The 14,344-nt window shown below is 29.8% G+C and overlaps 1 protein-coding gene across 7 annotated transcripts; it reads right to left on the bottom strand.

Annotated features, from left to right (window-relative positions):
• Window positions 1–3,640: 3,640 nt before the first annotated feature.
• LOC124841364 (YTH domain-containing protein ECT2-like) lies at window positions 3,641–8,627 on the bottom strand. 7 transcript variants are annotated; one of them, XM_088113630.1, is made up of 9 exons: window positions 8,461–8,627; window positions 7,629–7,702; window positions 7,449–7,557; window positions 7,281–7,360; window positions 6,050–6,622; window positions 4,685–5,254; window positions 4,383–4,595; window positions 4,156–4,302; window positions 3,641–3,914 (listed from the first exon to the last, which is right to left on the bottom strand). In XM_088113630.1, exons 1-9 carry the CDS (start codon window positions 8,492–8,494, stop codon window positions 3,885–3,887), a joined length of 1,830 nt encoding a protein of 609 aa, XP_087969756.1. In that variant the 5' UTR covers window positions 8,495–8,627; the 3' UTR covers window positions 3,641–3,884. The 7 variants fall into 7 exon arrangements, with proteins under 7 accessions (XP_087969756.1, XP_087969752.1, XP_087969754.1 ...); XM_088113626.1 differs by having other exon boundaries at window positions 3,641–3,963; window positions 8,461–8,626; XM_088113628.1 differs by having other exon boundaries at window positions 3,641–3,963; window positions 7,281–7,348; window positions 8,461–8,626.
• Window positions 8,628–14,344: the final 5,717 nt, after the last annotated feature.

The raw sequence follows: 14,344 nt of genomic DNA, 5'->3' as shown, positions 1-14,344 counted from the left end.
TACAAGTCTAATTTAATCCACAAATCACATAATTGTCTAGGTCGTGAGTCCTTTGGGAAACGATACTTGGTCTTACCATTTTATTATTACTTGATACGATTCGGTACACTTGTCGAGTGTTAACAGGGAGTTCTCTGTATGCTTGCTTGTATAGCTTTATCATTATAATGGTCCCATCAACTAAGGTTGTTGAGGGAAGACTTGATATAGGCTTGGCCGAACCAGTATAAATCTTTGTGTTGATCTTTCTTTCCTTCTCTTTTATTGTTGTTCATATACTTGTCAAATTGATTTCAAGAAAACTTAAAGATTATGAAAAGCTTTTGAAAAGAACAATTTTTTAAAGGGCTAACCAATTCACCACCCCCTCCCCCTTCTTTTGGTTAAGATATAAGTCATCATTTTTTCTACAATTCTCATATAAAGGATATATGAATAATACACCAAACTTCTGAAAACATGTAAAAGTTCTTTCTCTTTGAATGAAAGGCAATAGCATAAGGATTCAAAGAATTGTTCTCTCTTCTTCTTCTCTTTAGCGAGTCCTCCATATATAGCCTTCTTTGATAGATAATAGTTATACATAGAGTTGACTTCCATGTAGACTTCATAGCCTTTTTAGGTAGGTAGTCAGACTCAGGTCTACATTGTAGAGTGACTGTGCTTTATTAGAGCTTTCTTCAAAAGTAGCTTGTATGGTTCTTCAAAGCTTAAGGCTTTGAGGAAAGATTCCAAAAATGTCTTCTTATCTCTTAACGTCTTTGTGTTGTCATTATCTGCACAGATAAAAAGAGCAAAACATACAAGCAAAGAAGCACTTTTTCGTACATTCAATAAATGTTATTGCATGTCTAAAATATATTGGCACATGTCAGCTCGTCAAATAAAAACATCGTTTAGTTATGTTTAGCCAAACTTGTATTCATATGATTTATCCTTTTTACTAAATGATATTGCGATTATACACAATGTTATGAGCTCTATAACGTTTAATGTTTTTTATGTATACGATAGACGCACTTGTGATATCAGATGTTCTGATCTCATTTGATGCGTTTAACTGATATTCTAAATGATTCATTTCTTTAGACGCTTTTCTATTTAACACTGTTTGAATATAAAGTCTTAAGCTTCAGTTTTAAGTTAAGCATTTACTAGACGTTTCCATATATCAGATGTTGTTCATTAAATATTGTTTGTTAAACGATATATATATATATATATATATATATATATATATATATATATATATATAAATGTGTGTGTATATACATGTGTGTGTATATATGCATGTGTGTGTATATATGCATGTGTGTGTATATATGCATGTGTGTGTATATATGCATGTGTGTGTATATATATACATGTGTGTGTGTATATACATGTGTGTGTGTGAAAATTTATTTTCACATAACGTTTTGAATGTTTATTTCATTCAACACATATGTTGTTTAACATTATTCTTAGCAAGTACAATCTTTATACGCTTCACTCAATAAACAATATTTTGTTAAGTATTATATGTTAAATTTTGAAATATGAATTACTAGATCGTTTAACTATCTTGTCTTAATATTATCTTATATAAATATATATACATATATATATATATATATGTATATTGGAAAACATTATTTTTATAAAATGTTATAAATGCTTGTTTTATTCAACACATATTTTGTTCAACGTTATTCTTGGCAAGGGCAATCTTTATACACTTCACTCAATAAACAATATTTCGTTAAGTATTGAATGTTAAATTTTAAAACATGAATTACTAGACAGTATAACGATCTTGTCTTAACATTACCTTATTTAACTATATCAGTAAATATTGCTAAATCTTTTTGAATCTAGAAAAAATCTTCTCAAATATTTTTGGGTCTCCACAACAATAAATATATCTTGGATATATTGGATTATCTAGAAGATAATTGAGGAGAGTATATTATTCGAAAGAATATTCTAATAACAAAAAAGCCTAAAACAAAGCTCAATCCAATTTCTATATAAAGAGACTTAGGAAAATACATCAAGGGAGTTGAGAAACCCTTTGGGGTGCCTAATTTCATCTTCTCTGCTTTCATGTTTTCCACCCCTCTTCTTCTATTTTTATGTTATTTCTACATTTCATGGAGTGTTAAGCCTCTAAGGTTGACTATGTTGTAATTCCTTAACTAAATTCTAAGGTTAGATGAATATATTTGTTTGTTCTTTTGATATTTGTGATTTATTTTTTTGTCTTTTGCTTCATAATCAAGTAAAAGTAATTATTTTTACATTGCAAAGTTAGCATGGTGTTAAATCTACATAATATATCAATCATATGAGTCCAATGTTTTTAATTTTAATTGAGAATTCACTTTGATTAAAGTTAGAAATTTTCATGTGATTGAATAGATTTTTGCTAATAATTGATAATGTACTTTGATTAAAGGTGAGAACTTTAACATGATTTAACCAATAATGTATTTTAGTTAATTAACTTTTTACTTGATATAAAAGTTTAAAGAAATTATAAAATATATTTAATTGAGAATTTAGGTTGATTAATTTAAAAATCTAAGTTAATAAGAATTTATTAATTTGAAAATGTAAGATAATAATTAACTGAACAATAATAAATTTTATTTTTAAAAAAATCTATTTTCTTTATTATTGTTTTTATCTTTTTAAATCTATTTAAAAATTTATTTCTTTTCTTTTGTTTATTTTAAATTTTTTATTATTTTTATTATTTTTATTATTTTATTTATCTAATTTTTACAAAAACTAATTTGTTAGAAATCAATTTGGTTTAAGATTAATTTTATCTTTATAATTTAATATTAAATTGTTCACGAACAAATACTGCAAAGTATAAGACAAATATTATTTAATTTTGTCTCGTGTATGTTTTACACGTTAAATCTTTGTGTTGAGACCTAAAAGCAAGATCTTCTTGAAAGAAGAAAAAAAAACAAAACTTACAGAACAAACATTAAAATGCTTAATAGGAATACAAATGCTTAAATTCAATGTTAACAGTGTTTACCCAAACTTTTCGCTTATCAAACAAAGTTGTGAAAACATATTTTGATAAAAACATTTGTAGAACGAAAAATTGAGTCTATTATATCAACATTTGTTAAAGTAATTATCAAGTAACCTGTTTAGTTGAAAAGAGCAACAGAAATTTCAAAGAATTACCATTTGTAGCAAGTACGAAATACTACCATTAGTAAAAGATTATTGTTCTGTATATTTAACAAATTTTTAAACTTATCGGTGTAAATTAAGTGTATTCCTTTTAAAAGAACATAAATCTCTAGACCCAAGAAAAACCAACTTTCTATCCACCGAAAAACACAGATGGAAGAAATGAATAGGTCTTTGAACGTGTTCGGCTATAATGGACAAACTATAACTATAAGTGCGAATTTTGACAATGTACACATGTTAAGAAATATCGAAAGTGCCGGGAAAGGGAGGAAATGTAAAGGCATACACATAATAGTATAACTTCTTTTCGTTCTATAAAGAAATGAATTATTATATAAGTGATAAATTTTAATTTGATGAATTTATTAAAAACTATATTGTATCGAAATTAATTAACCTCATTATTTTCAAAGTCACTTATAATTTTTCTTCAAAGAGAGGCATGCAAGAAGACTACATTCACTAAAATACCAAGGTCAAACAAAATAAGCAGGTATAACTAGCAAAACGAAAAGACAAAAACTCGCTCCATAATATAAAAAGGAGTGCAGGAAAAAAGATTTGAAAGATGGGTGGGGGAACTCGAAACTACATTTTTAACCACTCTACAAATCTACCACTGTCACAGGTTTAACACTTGTTTGAACAGTCTTCAATTGTTTGTGCTGTTGATCCATTCTCTTCTACCAGATTCTCCTTTTGTCCTGCTTCACCTGTAGTAGCTGATTCATTAGTCAAGGCTTCATCATGAGACTTGCTAACCTACAATAGCACAAAGGATTTGAAATCAGAGCATAAGAGGCAACCTAAAAAGGCATGAACCTGAATGTAGCTTAGGATCCAACATTTATTAAGTGCATAGTAATAATAAAAAAATCATATGGGAAAAAATTTGCAGGAACATTTCAAATGCCAAAACTTGTTCTTAATATGTGATTTGAAGGTTCGCTTCACCTGTTTTGGAAGCTGTTGTTCCTTAGATTTTCTTTCCTGAATCATTTTTTCACGAGTCTCATAAAAGCCAAAATCATCCAGAATGCACGTCTTGCTCGACTGCTCCTTGAAGATTTTGAGAACTTGAATACCCTTCTGAAACTTAACCTGCATAAGGATATAGATGAGTACAGCGAGTTGAAAGGGGAAGAGATTCAAGGGGATGAAACAAGTTACAGAGTGAATACCTCCTGAGTGTCTCTACTATTGGTAACAGGTTTGTTTTCATTATTTTCTAGAGTAATCTGCCTCAACACACTGTTCGGGATATCCTTTATGATATGCCACTTCACAGAAAAGCAACCAGTCCACCTATCCTGCTGCCAATACTCCACCGTTCTACCAAAATCAACTGGGCTCACCATCTCTGCTAAACCAACAAATTGTCCACTAGTGTTGACCTGCCCACCAAGAAACAGCACGAGGTTTAATAAAATCCATAAAACATAGAATTAATTAAACTAATTGCCATATAAAGTCAGCAACTCACCGAAAATAGCAAAAATACAGGACAGTCACCAGGCTTTTCTTTGGCTTCATGATATGCGGCATCCAGCTTTTTATTGCCATTAAGGGTGCTTGACCAAACATTATATTTTATGCTTTTATGAATATCGTCCTCACTATAAGATTTGATGACAAAGAATTTTGCATCAGAATAGTTCTCAGAAAAATCTTCCCCGTCGTACTGTTTCTTATTAGGAATGAGAAGCAATTTTTTATTATCACTTTTAATTCGAAGATTCTGTCCCTCTGTTAATGGTGTGACAGGTCCAGGACCTTTCATACTTTTATCATCCGAACCATTGCCAGATCTTGGTCCCTTACTTAGCTCACCAAAACCATCCATATTTCTTTTAAAATGATCATTCACACGGCCATTTGCAACTTTAAGCTTGTTATCAACGGACCCCATTCTAAATCCATACGGAGAAGGTCCAATATGAGAATTAGGTCTATATGTGTTTCCATATTGGTTGTACATTGTGTTGCTTGGGTATATCCCATTAATGAATCCATAGAAAGGTTCTAGTCCAGATGAATGTAAGGAACCATAGTTCTGCACCGAAGAATCAGTTTAAGAAAGTTGAGTCCATTTTACTATTGGAAATAATAGTATTGTGCTCAAACCAAAATCAAGCTATCAACCATATGACAAGTTGTATACAAAGAATCATGACGATGTGGCAGGATAATTAAGCAGAAATTATCAGAACATGCATAACCACAAGAATTGTTATACCCATAATCATATATGACAGAAATATGATAAATACCGATTCTAATAATTCAGAATGACATACGACAAACCCAAATAATCAATCATATGATAGATACTGGTTTTGATATTCTATAATAAACCCAAACAAACCCAAATAATATGATAGATACTGGTTTTGATATTCTATAAAGAATGACAAAATAGACAGGAATTCCTTCATGAAATCACCCATGGCCACAGACCAGTGATGAATCCAGAACAGGAATAGGGAGAGATGGAATGAACACTAGTTGCTCTTCTAAGGATTTCAAGAGTTTGACATTTTCACCCGCAAAACCGATCTCTGACTGAACAGATCAGTCTTAATCTTCTACCCCGTCTCCTATGGATTACCTGCAAATTCTGTATTCTAACTAACTAACTCCTTGAACTAACAGAGACCAGAACATTGGGCTTGCCTGCCATAATATGAATAGAAAGTTGGTTGAGGAAAACATATTCTCCTGGAAAAATTTTCAAGGAAGTATTGAAAACAAATGCAAGCTAAAGTTGTAGAGGGCAAAACAAATGCATTTAAATACTTAAATCCTGTCTGAAGCACATAAACAGGATGGGTTGACAGATCAACCATACCATGGACTGTGGAAGTGGCTGAGGAATAGCTGAATTCCGTTGAGAGGATGTTTTCTTGGCAGGCACAGCTGGAGAAGATAATCCAATTTTTGCCCCATCATAGGATTTTTTATCAGAAAATATTAAGGCCTCTGCAGGTAATGCGGGTTGAGTCCCATGAAGAACTACTCTTGGATCCTGATGTCCTGGCAAAGGAGCATATACAGGAAAACCAGCCCTTTGATAAGTAGAATCATTTGAATTCAACAATGAGGGCTTGGAACTTGACAAAAAATCCTTCAACCCATTGTTATGTGTAGAATCTTCGTTGACTACACCAACACTGCTTTCATTATTAATAACACCAGATGAAAGGGTATGTTCATCACTGATTGCAGTTGATATTTTCCCTGGTTGAGCATTGATTTTGTTAGCAGCAAAAGACCCATCAGCAGAAGTTGGAGACTGGTAGTAGGAAGGGTAATGGTACTGTTGCAGCCCATAGAACTTATCATCATGTTGCATGGGTGCTCCATATGGTGTATAACCATAACCTTGATGGTACAAATAAGAAGAGCCATCCCCCCAAACACCCTGTTAATTAATTCATTACACACAAAAGAGAACACTGTTAAACTGTCTCACGTTTAACAATTGAGTAAATCTATATTTTTTTTATTTAAAATATTAAGAAGAAAATCATATACTTACAACAATAAGTGGAAGAAGAAAGATAAGAAACCACACATCTAAGAAAATTAGCAAAAGACAGAAATGATTATGGCTACCTTCCCTAGAGGATAAGAATTATGACACTTGCACCCTCCTTGTTAGGGAAAGTTCAACCACACTACTTACATTATGCCCTTAAAATTTGATTTGTCAATATTGAAGTACCAACCTCAGGGGAGGTACTTATAGTTACCCCAAATGACTTTAAGCTCATCGAAGTGATCAAAACTAAAGCTAAATTACCTAACTATTTTAGGATTGAATATTGACTAGAAAATTACAAATAACTATTTAAAATTTGAACAAAAATGTTTACGCAAAATAATTTAATATCATCTTGATGATATCATGCATGATTTTAGAAAGTAGAAAGCATCCACATTTCATAGTTTGGTGTTGAAGTTAACTATACCGTATAGCAGAAATTAGCCAGCACAAAATGGAACTTAGTCAGAATTCCCTGTTAAAATTATGACAGCTTCGCAAAAGTGCAGTAGTAAACATTATAGGTGGTACTTACTTGCGTCATCCCTCCGTTAAGGTTCATATATCTGGAGTAAGAGTTCCAATCACCTTGCCCATCATAACCTGCAGAGAATCCTATAGTCACCATCAATTTTCTAGAAGGACAAGTTATTCGATCAACAATTTCCACGTCATTCTCTGAAGTTATAACAGCTTACCTTACCTCCATAATAGTAAGCAGTCGATGGATGTCCATTTGGAGTGAAGCTTGCATTCAGGTTAAATGGCTTGGACACCTTAGCTAGGGCGTGCCCACTCTGTATAGAAGCAGACTATAAGAATCTGTTATCACACCACAAATCCAAAGTTTCTAATGTATAGATTCTATAGTAAAAATACACACCTTTGCAGGCTCCGGAACTACAGTGGTCTTGGGCTCAGAGTCCAAGGATAAATTCTGCAGTAAATCTGCAGCTTCTGCATTAAAATGGTAAAGAAAACTCATGATTAAAAAGAAAAGTTTCTCCAACAAACAAAAATAAACTTAAAATTAAAAACAAAAAGGGATAAATTTCATCAGCTCATCACCGGTATCTATAAATCGTCTTACGGAAAGGTTAACTAGATGTCAAATGAACCTCCGTATTTATTTGTTTAAATTACAACAGCGTATACATGTTTTCATAAAATGAAAAAAAAGCCTTTCAAACCATTACTAGCTTCTATGAGATCCACTTGTCATCCAAACAACCTTTACACAAACACAAAAAAAGCAATTCCAGTAACCAAATTTAAAAGGATAAAATATTTCTTTTTCTTCAAAAAAAAACAATGAAAATTTGAGCAGTACAACAAGTAAAAGCACTCTTAAACCCTTCAAATAATTTCCCATAAATGATATTTCTATTAATCTGAACATTAAATTCAAACTATTCACCACTACCAAGGGTATTACAGTCAAATTTCACAAATATTGGACAACAACAACAAAATAATTTTTACTTCCGTAATTCCACACATGCAAGACCTACTTTTGAGCCAATCCACCACACACCAGAGAGAAAGATAGGAATAATTCTACATCACAAACACACTCTAGTCCCAAACACAAACACAGACAACGAACACTTCAAAAGCAACAAACAATAACGAGAGACAGGAGGCATGCACAAAAACAACGCAATTGAATCAGAAAGAGTTTTGCGAGAACAGAAAGAGAGAGTGAAAGAGTATACTTTTGGTGTCAGAGGAAGGAGTGAGGGTTTCCATGATCCAATTGAAGGTGAAGATTATTACGAGAAAGAAGAAGATATGAATATATATGTATAACGAAAAGAGAAGCTTGGAGAAGGGGTCGCCGCAGGCACCGTTTTTGGTTTGGGTTTTTAGTTTCACAATAAGCAAAGCAGCTAACTAGGGTATTTATAAACCTGCTAGTTTTTGGTTGCGTGACTTTTCAAAATTCTAATTCCACCCCGCTTCAATAATTCCAGAAACCTCTCGCTTACCAATTTCTTTATGGTTAAAACTTTTTTTTAATATTGAAATATTCATACATTTTGTTTTTATTTTTTTAAATCATATTTAGACATTTTGTTGAGATATTTTTATATTTTTCTTTCTTATCTGGATTTTTCTTATTATTTTTTTCATCATGATATGTTTTCTTAATATAAGTAAGATACAGATATAGATCCAATATAAAATAAAATTAACAGAACCAAAAATAAAAAAAATAATTATTAGATCAGATGTAAAATCTTCAGAAACAATTACCTACACTTAATATTTCAAAATAAGTCTTATTATTTTTCACAAATATATGTTTAAAATGTACAATATTTGATTTTACTTTTTAAGAATTTAAAATTTTTAACGTTAACATTCATTTCGTTTTATTTTCAGAGTGATTTCTAAATGGACATATGAAAGGAAGAAAATTCATCATGCTAATAATGTCTCTATAATAGATGAAGAATGTTGTATTTCAAATTAAAGAAATTAAGAACAGACAAATTTCTTGGAAGGGATGTGACTCAAGTTGACCGTGTTTTTCATAGAAAACTAAAAACGCATTTTTATCTGTGTAAAGTATTATTTTAAAACGATAAAGTTTTCAATTAATATTCATCAACAAAACATTTTAACTGATAACAAGATTTTAAATATTCATCTTATTCTCTTGTCAGTTTATTTGACTCGTTTATAACATCATTTAATTAATTAAAAATATTAAGTGCGGTACTTAAAGTAATTTAATTTAAGAGTTATTCATTTATTAAGTTATTTCAAGTAATTTAATTTAAGAGTTGTTAACTTATTAAGTTATTTCAAGTAATGTGTAACTTACATAATCTTTATATAAATATTTATCATGTTTTAATATATTTTTTATTATTTTTAAGTTTTTTATTATATTTTTTTAATTTGAGAATAAAAATGTATAAAAATTTTAATATTGAGAAATTTCAATTTTTACATGATTAAAAATATATTTAATTTTTTAATATTTATTTATACATCTTAGTTTTACAACGGCTATTAATGTGTTTAGTTATGTTTAAAAGTTTTTAAGTAGTTCACGTTAAAAATTTCTCAAAATTCAAACAAGTAATGTTTCGTTAGATAATATCATCTAAAACAAATACACATAATGAGAATTGGAAAACATAAGACGAGTTAAAATTGAGAAAAAGAATAAATAAAAATAAATTTGATTAATTTTTGGGTATGAATTTTTTGGGTATGAATTTTTTGGGTAAGAATAAATAAATTAGTGTAGTTCTCTAGGATATGATACCTAGTCTTACAATTTTATATTACTTGATATGATTCAGTACAATTGTCAACATCTTAACAGGAATCAGCTAGGTGTCGAAGAAGATTATCGCACTTTCTTCCGTCAACGTGTCATTTAAGGTTCTTTGGATCTTCTTTAATTGAAAACAATCGTTTCAACCTAGGTATTATAGGCAAACACCACATCGCCTTAGCAGGTGGACACAATTTTAGTGAAGCAAACTCATTTATGTACAAAACATAATCATTAGGACAAACATGTTATTTTAATATTTCATACCCATTGGACAAGTAATGTTTCGTTAGACAATATCATCTAAAACAAATACACATAATGAGAATTAGAAAACAAAACACATTATGTAAGACGAGTTAAAATTGAGAAAAAGAATAAATAAAAATATATTTGATTAATGTTTTATGTGAATTTATAGTTTTTAATAAGTTAATTCCACCAAACATTTTTAATATAATGTATCAAAATTTATAAATTAAAAATTTGTCGAGTTAACTTATCAACTATTAACCGTTAGTACTTAATTTTACAAAACACATTTTTAATGTAGTTTAAGAGTGAAAGTGATTTAAATGAGATGAAGTATGAATATTTTAATTTAAGTAAAAAACTTATAAATTGAAATGGTTAATTATTTTAGTTTCATTTTAGATAAAATGTATCTTTAACACATTTTTTTATACCTTGTGTTTAAATTTAAGAAACTTGTTTATAAAAGAATTGTTCATCTTGCTTAAAAGTTGTTTTAGAGTAACTTTCTCTTTACCCTATTTCAAAATATGGTTTAGGGAAGAGTTGCATGCTTAGAGACTATGATGTTGCATGAGTTCTAGTGCGATCAAAGGAAGGGAAGCTTGAGCAAAATAAGTGAGGTAAAAAAAAGACTATTTATGACTTGAAACCCTAACGAGATATAACAACACAAAACTAAGATAATACAAAGGAATGAATTTAATTGAAACACAACAAACATTAGATGAAAATTCAAATTCAAATGTATGTTTTTCTCTTACATAGAGAGAATGATCTTGAAAGCATTCAAAGAAAGCTCTTATCAACTTGGTAATAACTCTCTCTTAATAGTAAAAACAATTTTAGAATGTAAGTTCAAAAATCATGTCAATAATAGTAAGAATGAGAAAGTTATTTATATTTTAAGTAATTATTTGGTTTAAACACTCGGATGGTCCTCATATTTGTATGGAAATCTCAAGTGGGTCCTCGTATTTGCAACTGTCTCAATTGGGTCCTAATATTTGAAAAATTGAGCCAATTTTGCCTTGTCCGTTAAGTGTTGACAAGCAGCGTTAAAATTTGTTGACGTGGAATTTTTTTTAGATGAACAAATTTTAACGCTGCTTGTCAACACTTAACGCAAGGCAAAATTGGCTCAATTTTTCAAATATTAGGACCCAATTGAGACAGTTGCAAATACGAGGACCCATTTGAGATTCTCATACAAATACGAAGATCATCTGAGGTTTAAATCTAATTATTTTAAATGAATTAAAATTGTGCTTTATTATGTTAATTTCACTTATTCATGAAATTAATGGATTAAAATTTATTTTAACATATTAAAATAAAATAGAGTAGCTTAAAATCTTATGAAGCATAGGAAAAATTAATCTATTAAGGACTGCTTTAACAAATTAAAAACAATCTCACAAAACTACTCATGTTATAAGTAGTCTTACTTAATTACAAAATATATATAATCATTTAAATTAGTTTCTGTAGTCATTCCATACTCAAATGAACGACTTACTTAATATATTAACATCTTTTAATCAATTTAAAACTTCCTATCACCTAAATTTTAAAACAATTTGAAATAGCTTTGTAATAATTATTGAAAGATCAAACGAGGAACTTATATTCAATCCAAATCAACACAAAATGTTCTATAAACACATATAAATCTTTAAGCTTCAAGGTATAGTTAGATTCATCAAATTTAGCTTAACTCCAACAGTACCAATAATAATCACTTTTGGCTAACCCTATAAATTATTCTTTGACACTTAGCCACTCCTAGATAAAAATCATAAGTATTCTCTCAAACCATAGTCACTCCTAATTAACTTAGACAAGAATTCTTTCAAAAACAAACCACTATTGCTTAAACCCCAATTCTTTAAAAACTAAGTCACTCTTCGCTTAACACAACTATTCTTTCAATAAGTCACTCTTATATTAACTCAAGATTTCTTTCAAAAGGCCATTGTTGGCTTAAGACAAATAAAATGTCTTTAAGATCAATAAATAATTGGTTTCACGTTGATAGGCTATCGTTGAAGCTATCAAATTAATACTACTTTTCAAGGCAACTTCAGTATTGCCAAGTAGTATTTAAGAAAGTAGATAGGATTAACGTAACCTTGAGTCGTCTCCCAACGAACACGGAATTGCTTTCGAATATCTGATTCTTATGAATGTTATGCAATGCTTATGAATAAAAATAATGTTTTAAGAATGTTTAAAGAATGAATAAGAAACTTAAGAACAGTTATGATGAAATAGGCTAATTCCACTGCTTTTCCAAGATAGATTCATCATCGGTTATTCACGGATAATTATTCAATTGATTATTGTTTAAGTTTCAAATTAATTAAAGTACATTCTTAATTAATTTGAGGGCGATCATGCATTTAACCAAAGTAAATTCTCAATCAAATGCAAAACCTTTCTAGATTATTCACAATAAACTCAACCAAAGTACATTCTCAATCAAATTCTATTGTGTTTAATCATGTCTATTCTTAAATCTCCTAACCAAGTTAAAAGTTAATCAACCAAAGTAAATTCTCAATTGATTATAGTTGAAATTATTACTACCAACCAAAGTACATTCTCAATTGATAGTAAAAACCTTTTAATCATATGAAAGTTCCTAAATTAAATCAAAGTAAAATCTCAATTAAACCTAGAAACCCTAGAACTCATATAATCAATATGCATGTGGATTCAAACACATTATGATGCAAAAATCTTTACTTTTAACAAGATAGAGAGATGAAAGACATAGAGAGAACAACTTAAATCAATAATCAAAGTAAACAATTGCATTAACTGAACGTAACCTCAGAATCCATCATGGAATTACAGCAGAATAGCCCTAAATGCTTAGCTCTCCATGAATGGAGTTGAATACAAGATGAAAGAAAAGTGAGAGGAGTATGAGAGAATGAATTAAGTGAAGTCCTCTGGGTCTCTTTAAATAGGGCTTGGACTCTGAATAGTTTGTTGATAAGATATTTTCTGTTGATATATTATATCTTTCAAATATTCATTAGATTAAATCAGTTTTAAAGAATATTTGATAGATATTAACTTAATTATCTTATATCCTATATCTTCCAAATAACTAAAATATTTAGATAATGATAAAATTATTTAGAAGATATTTTCTGTTGATATTCCCAAATTAAATTCAACAACTGAATTTTTTAGATTTTCTGACTTTCCAAAATTGCACAAATGCCCTGAAATTTCTTCTATCTGCACTTTAGTCCATTCTGAATTTTCCAAATAAAATCTGATTTTGGGCCTTGAATTGCCATTTGGACCAATAAAACTTATATTCTCAACTGCACAAATAAACATTAGAACATCCAAGAATAATTTATGCGCTAAAACTCACTTTTTACGTCTCTTTATTTCCCAAACCCAATAATTCCTATCATCACAAATTCACTTAAAATCAACCATTTAAACACAATTTTCCCATCAAAATTTTAATTTTCAAACATAAATGTGGGCATAAATATGCACTCATCACACCCCCACACTTATCCTTTTGCACTCCTGGGCAAAATTAATTAATTCCAAGACTTTGTTCTGAGTCATTTTATTTCATATTTGCACTTGGATCAAAAGAATGAGTAGCACTAGACATAGATCAATCATCTAGACATTACTTTGTCATGGACATGCAAATGAAATCACACTATTCTTCACACATAAGTTGACCTTTTTTTTTTTAATTCCCAAGAAAATAAAATATGAAAGATAACACTCAAGTCAATATGTATCTATTTCCCTCCAACTCTCTCAAGTGTTTTGGCTTGTGTTTACACTCAAAATACCCATGTAAGTAGACACCCTTGATATTAACAAGACTCTATCATTCACATACTTCAGAAAACATGCAATTATTGATCATGAGGGCTTTTTAAAGGTTGTATTGAGGCCAAGGCAAAGGTAGGAAATTTTCTTGGAATTTCTGAGCTTTTGAAATTGATATAGAAAGAGTAATGACACTTGATTTCAAAAACAACTCTATTTCTTACTCTTTTAAGGAA

This window comes from Vigna umbellata, chromosome 4 (assembly GCF_029865625.1).
Source record: "Vigna umbellata cultivar VRB3 chromosome 4, Vumbellata_1.0, whole genome shotgun sequence".
NCBI classification, from domain to species: Eukaryota; Viridiplantae; Streptophyta; class Magnoliopsida; order Fabales; family Fabaceae; genus Vigna; species Vigna umbellata.
Note: the sequence above shows the minus strand (reverse complement) of the source record. Positions and strands in the feature narration are given on the sequence as shown.

Excerpts from the sequence above, each read along its gene's own strand:
- LOC124841364 (XM_088113626.1), bottom strand. The coding sequence starts at position 8,494 with ATGGAAACCCTCACTCCTTCCTCTGACACCAAAA. Across the intron at positions 7,361-7,448 it reads GACTGCTTACTATTATGGAG|GATTCTCTGCAGGTTATGAT; the intron begins GTAAGGTAAGCT and ends TGGTGACTATAG. Across the intron at positions 5,255-6,049 it reads AGCCACTTCCACAGTCCATG|AACTATGGTTCCTTACATTC; the intron begins GTATGGTTGATC and ends TCTTCGGTGCAG.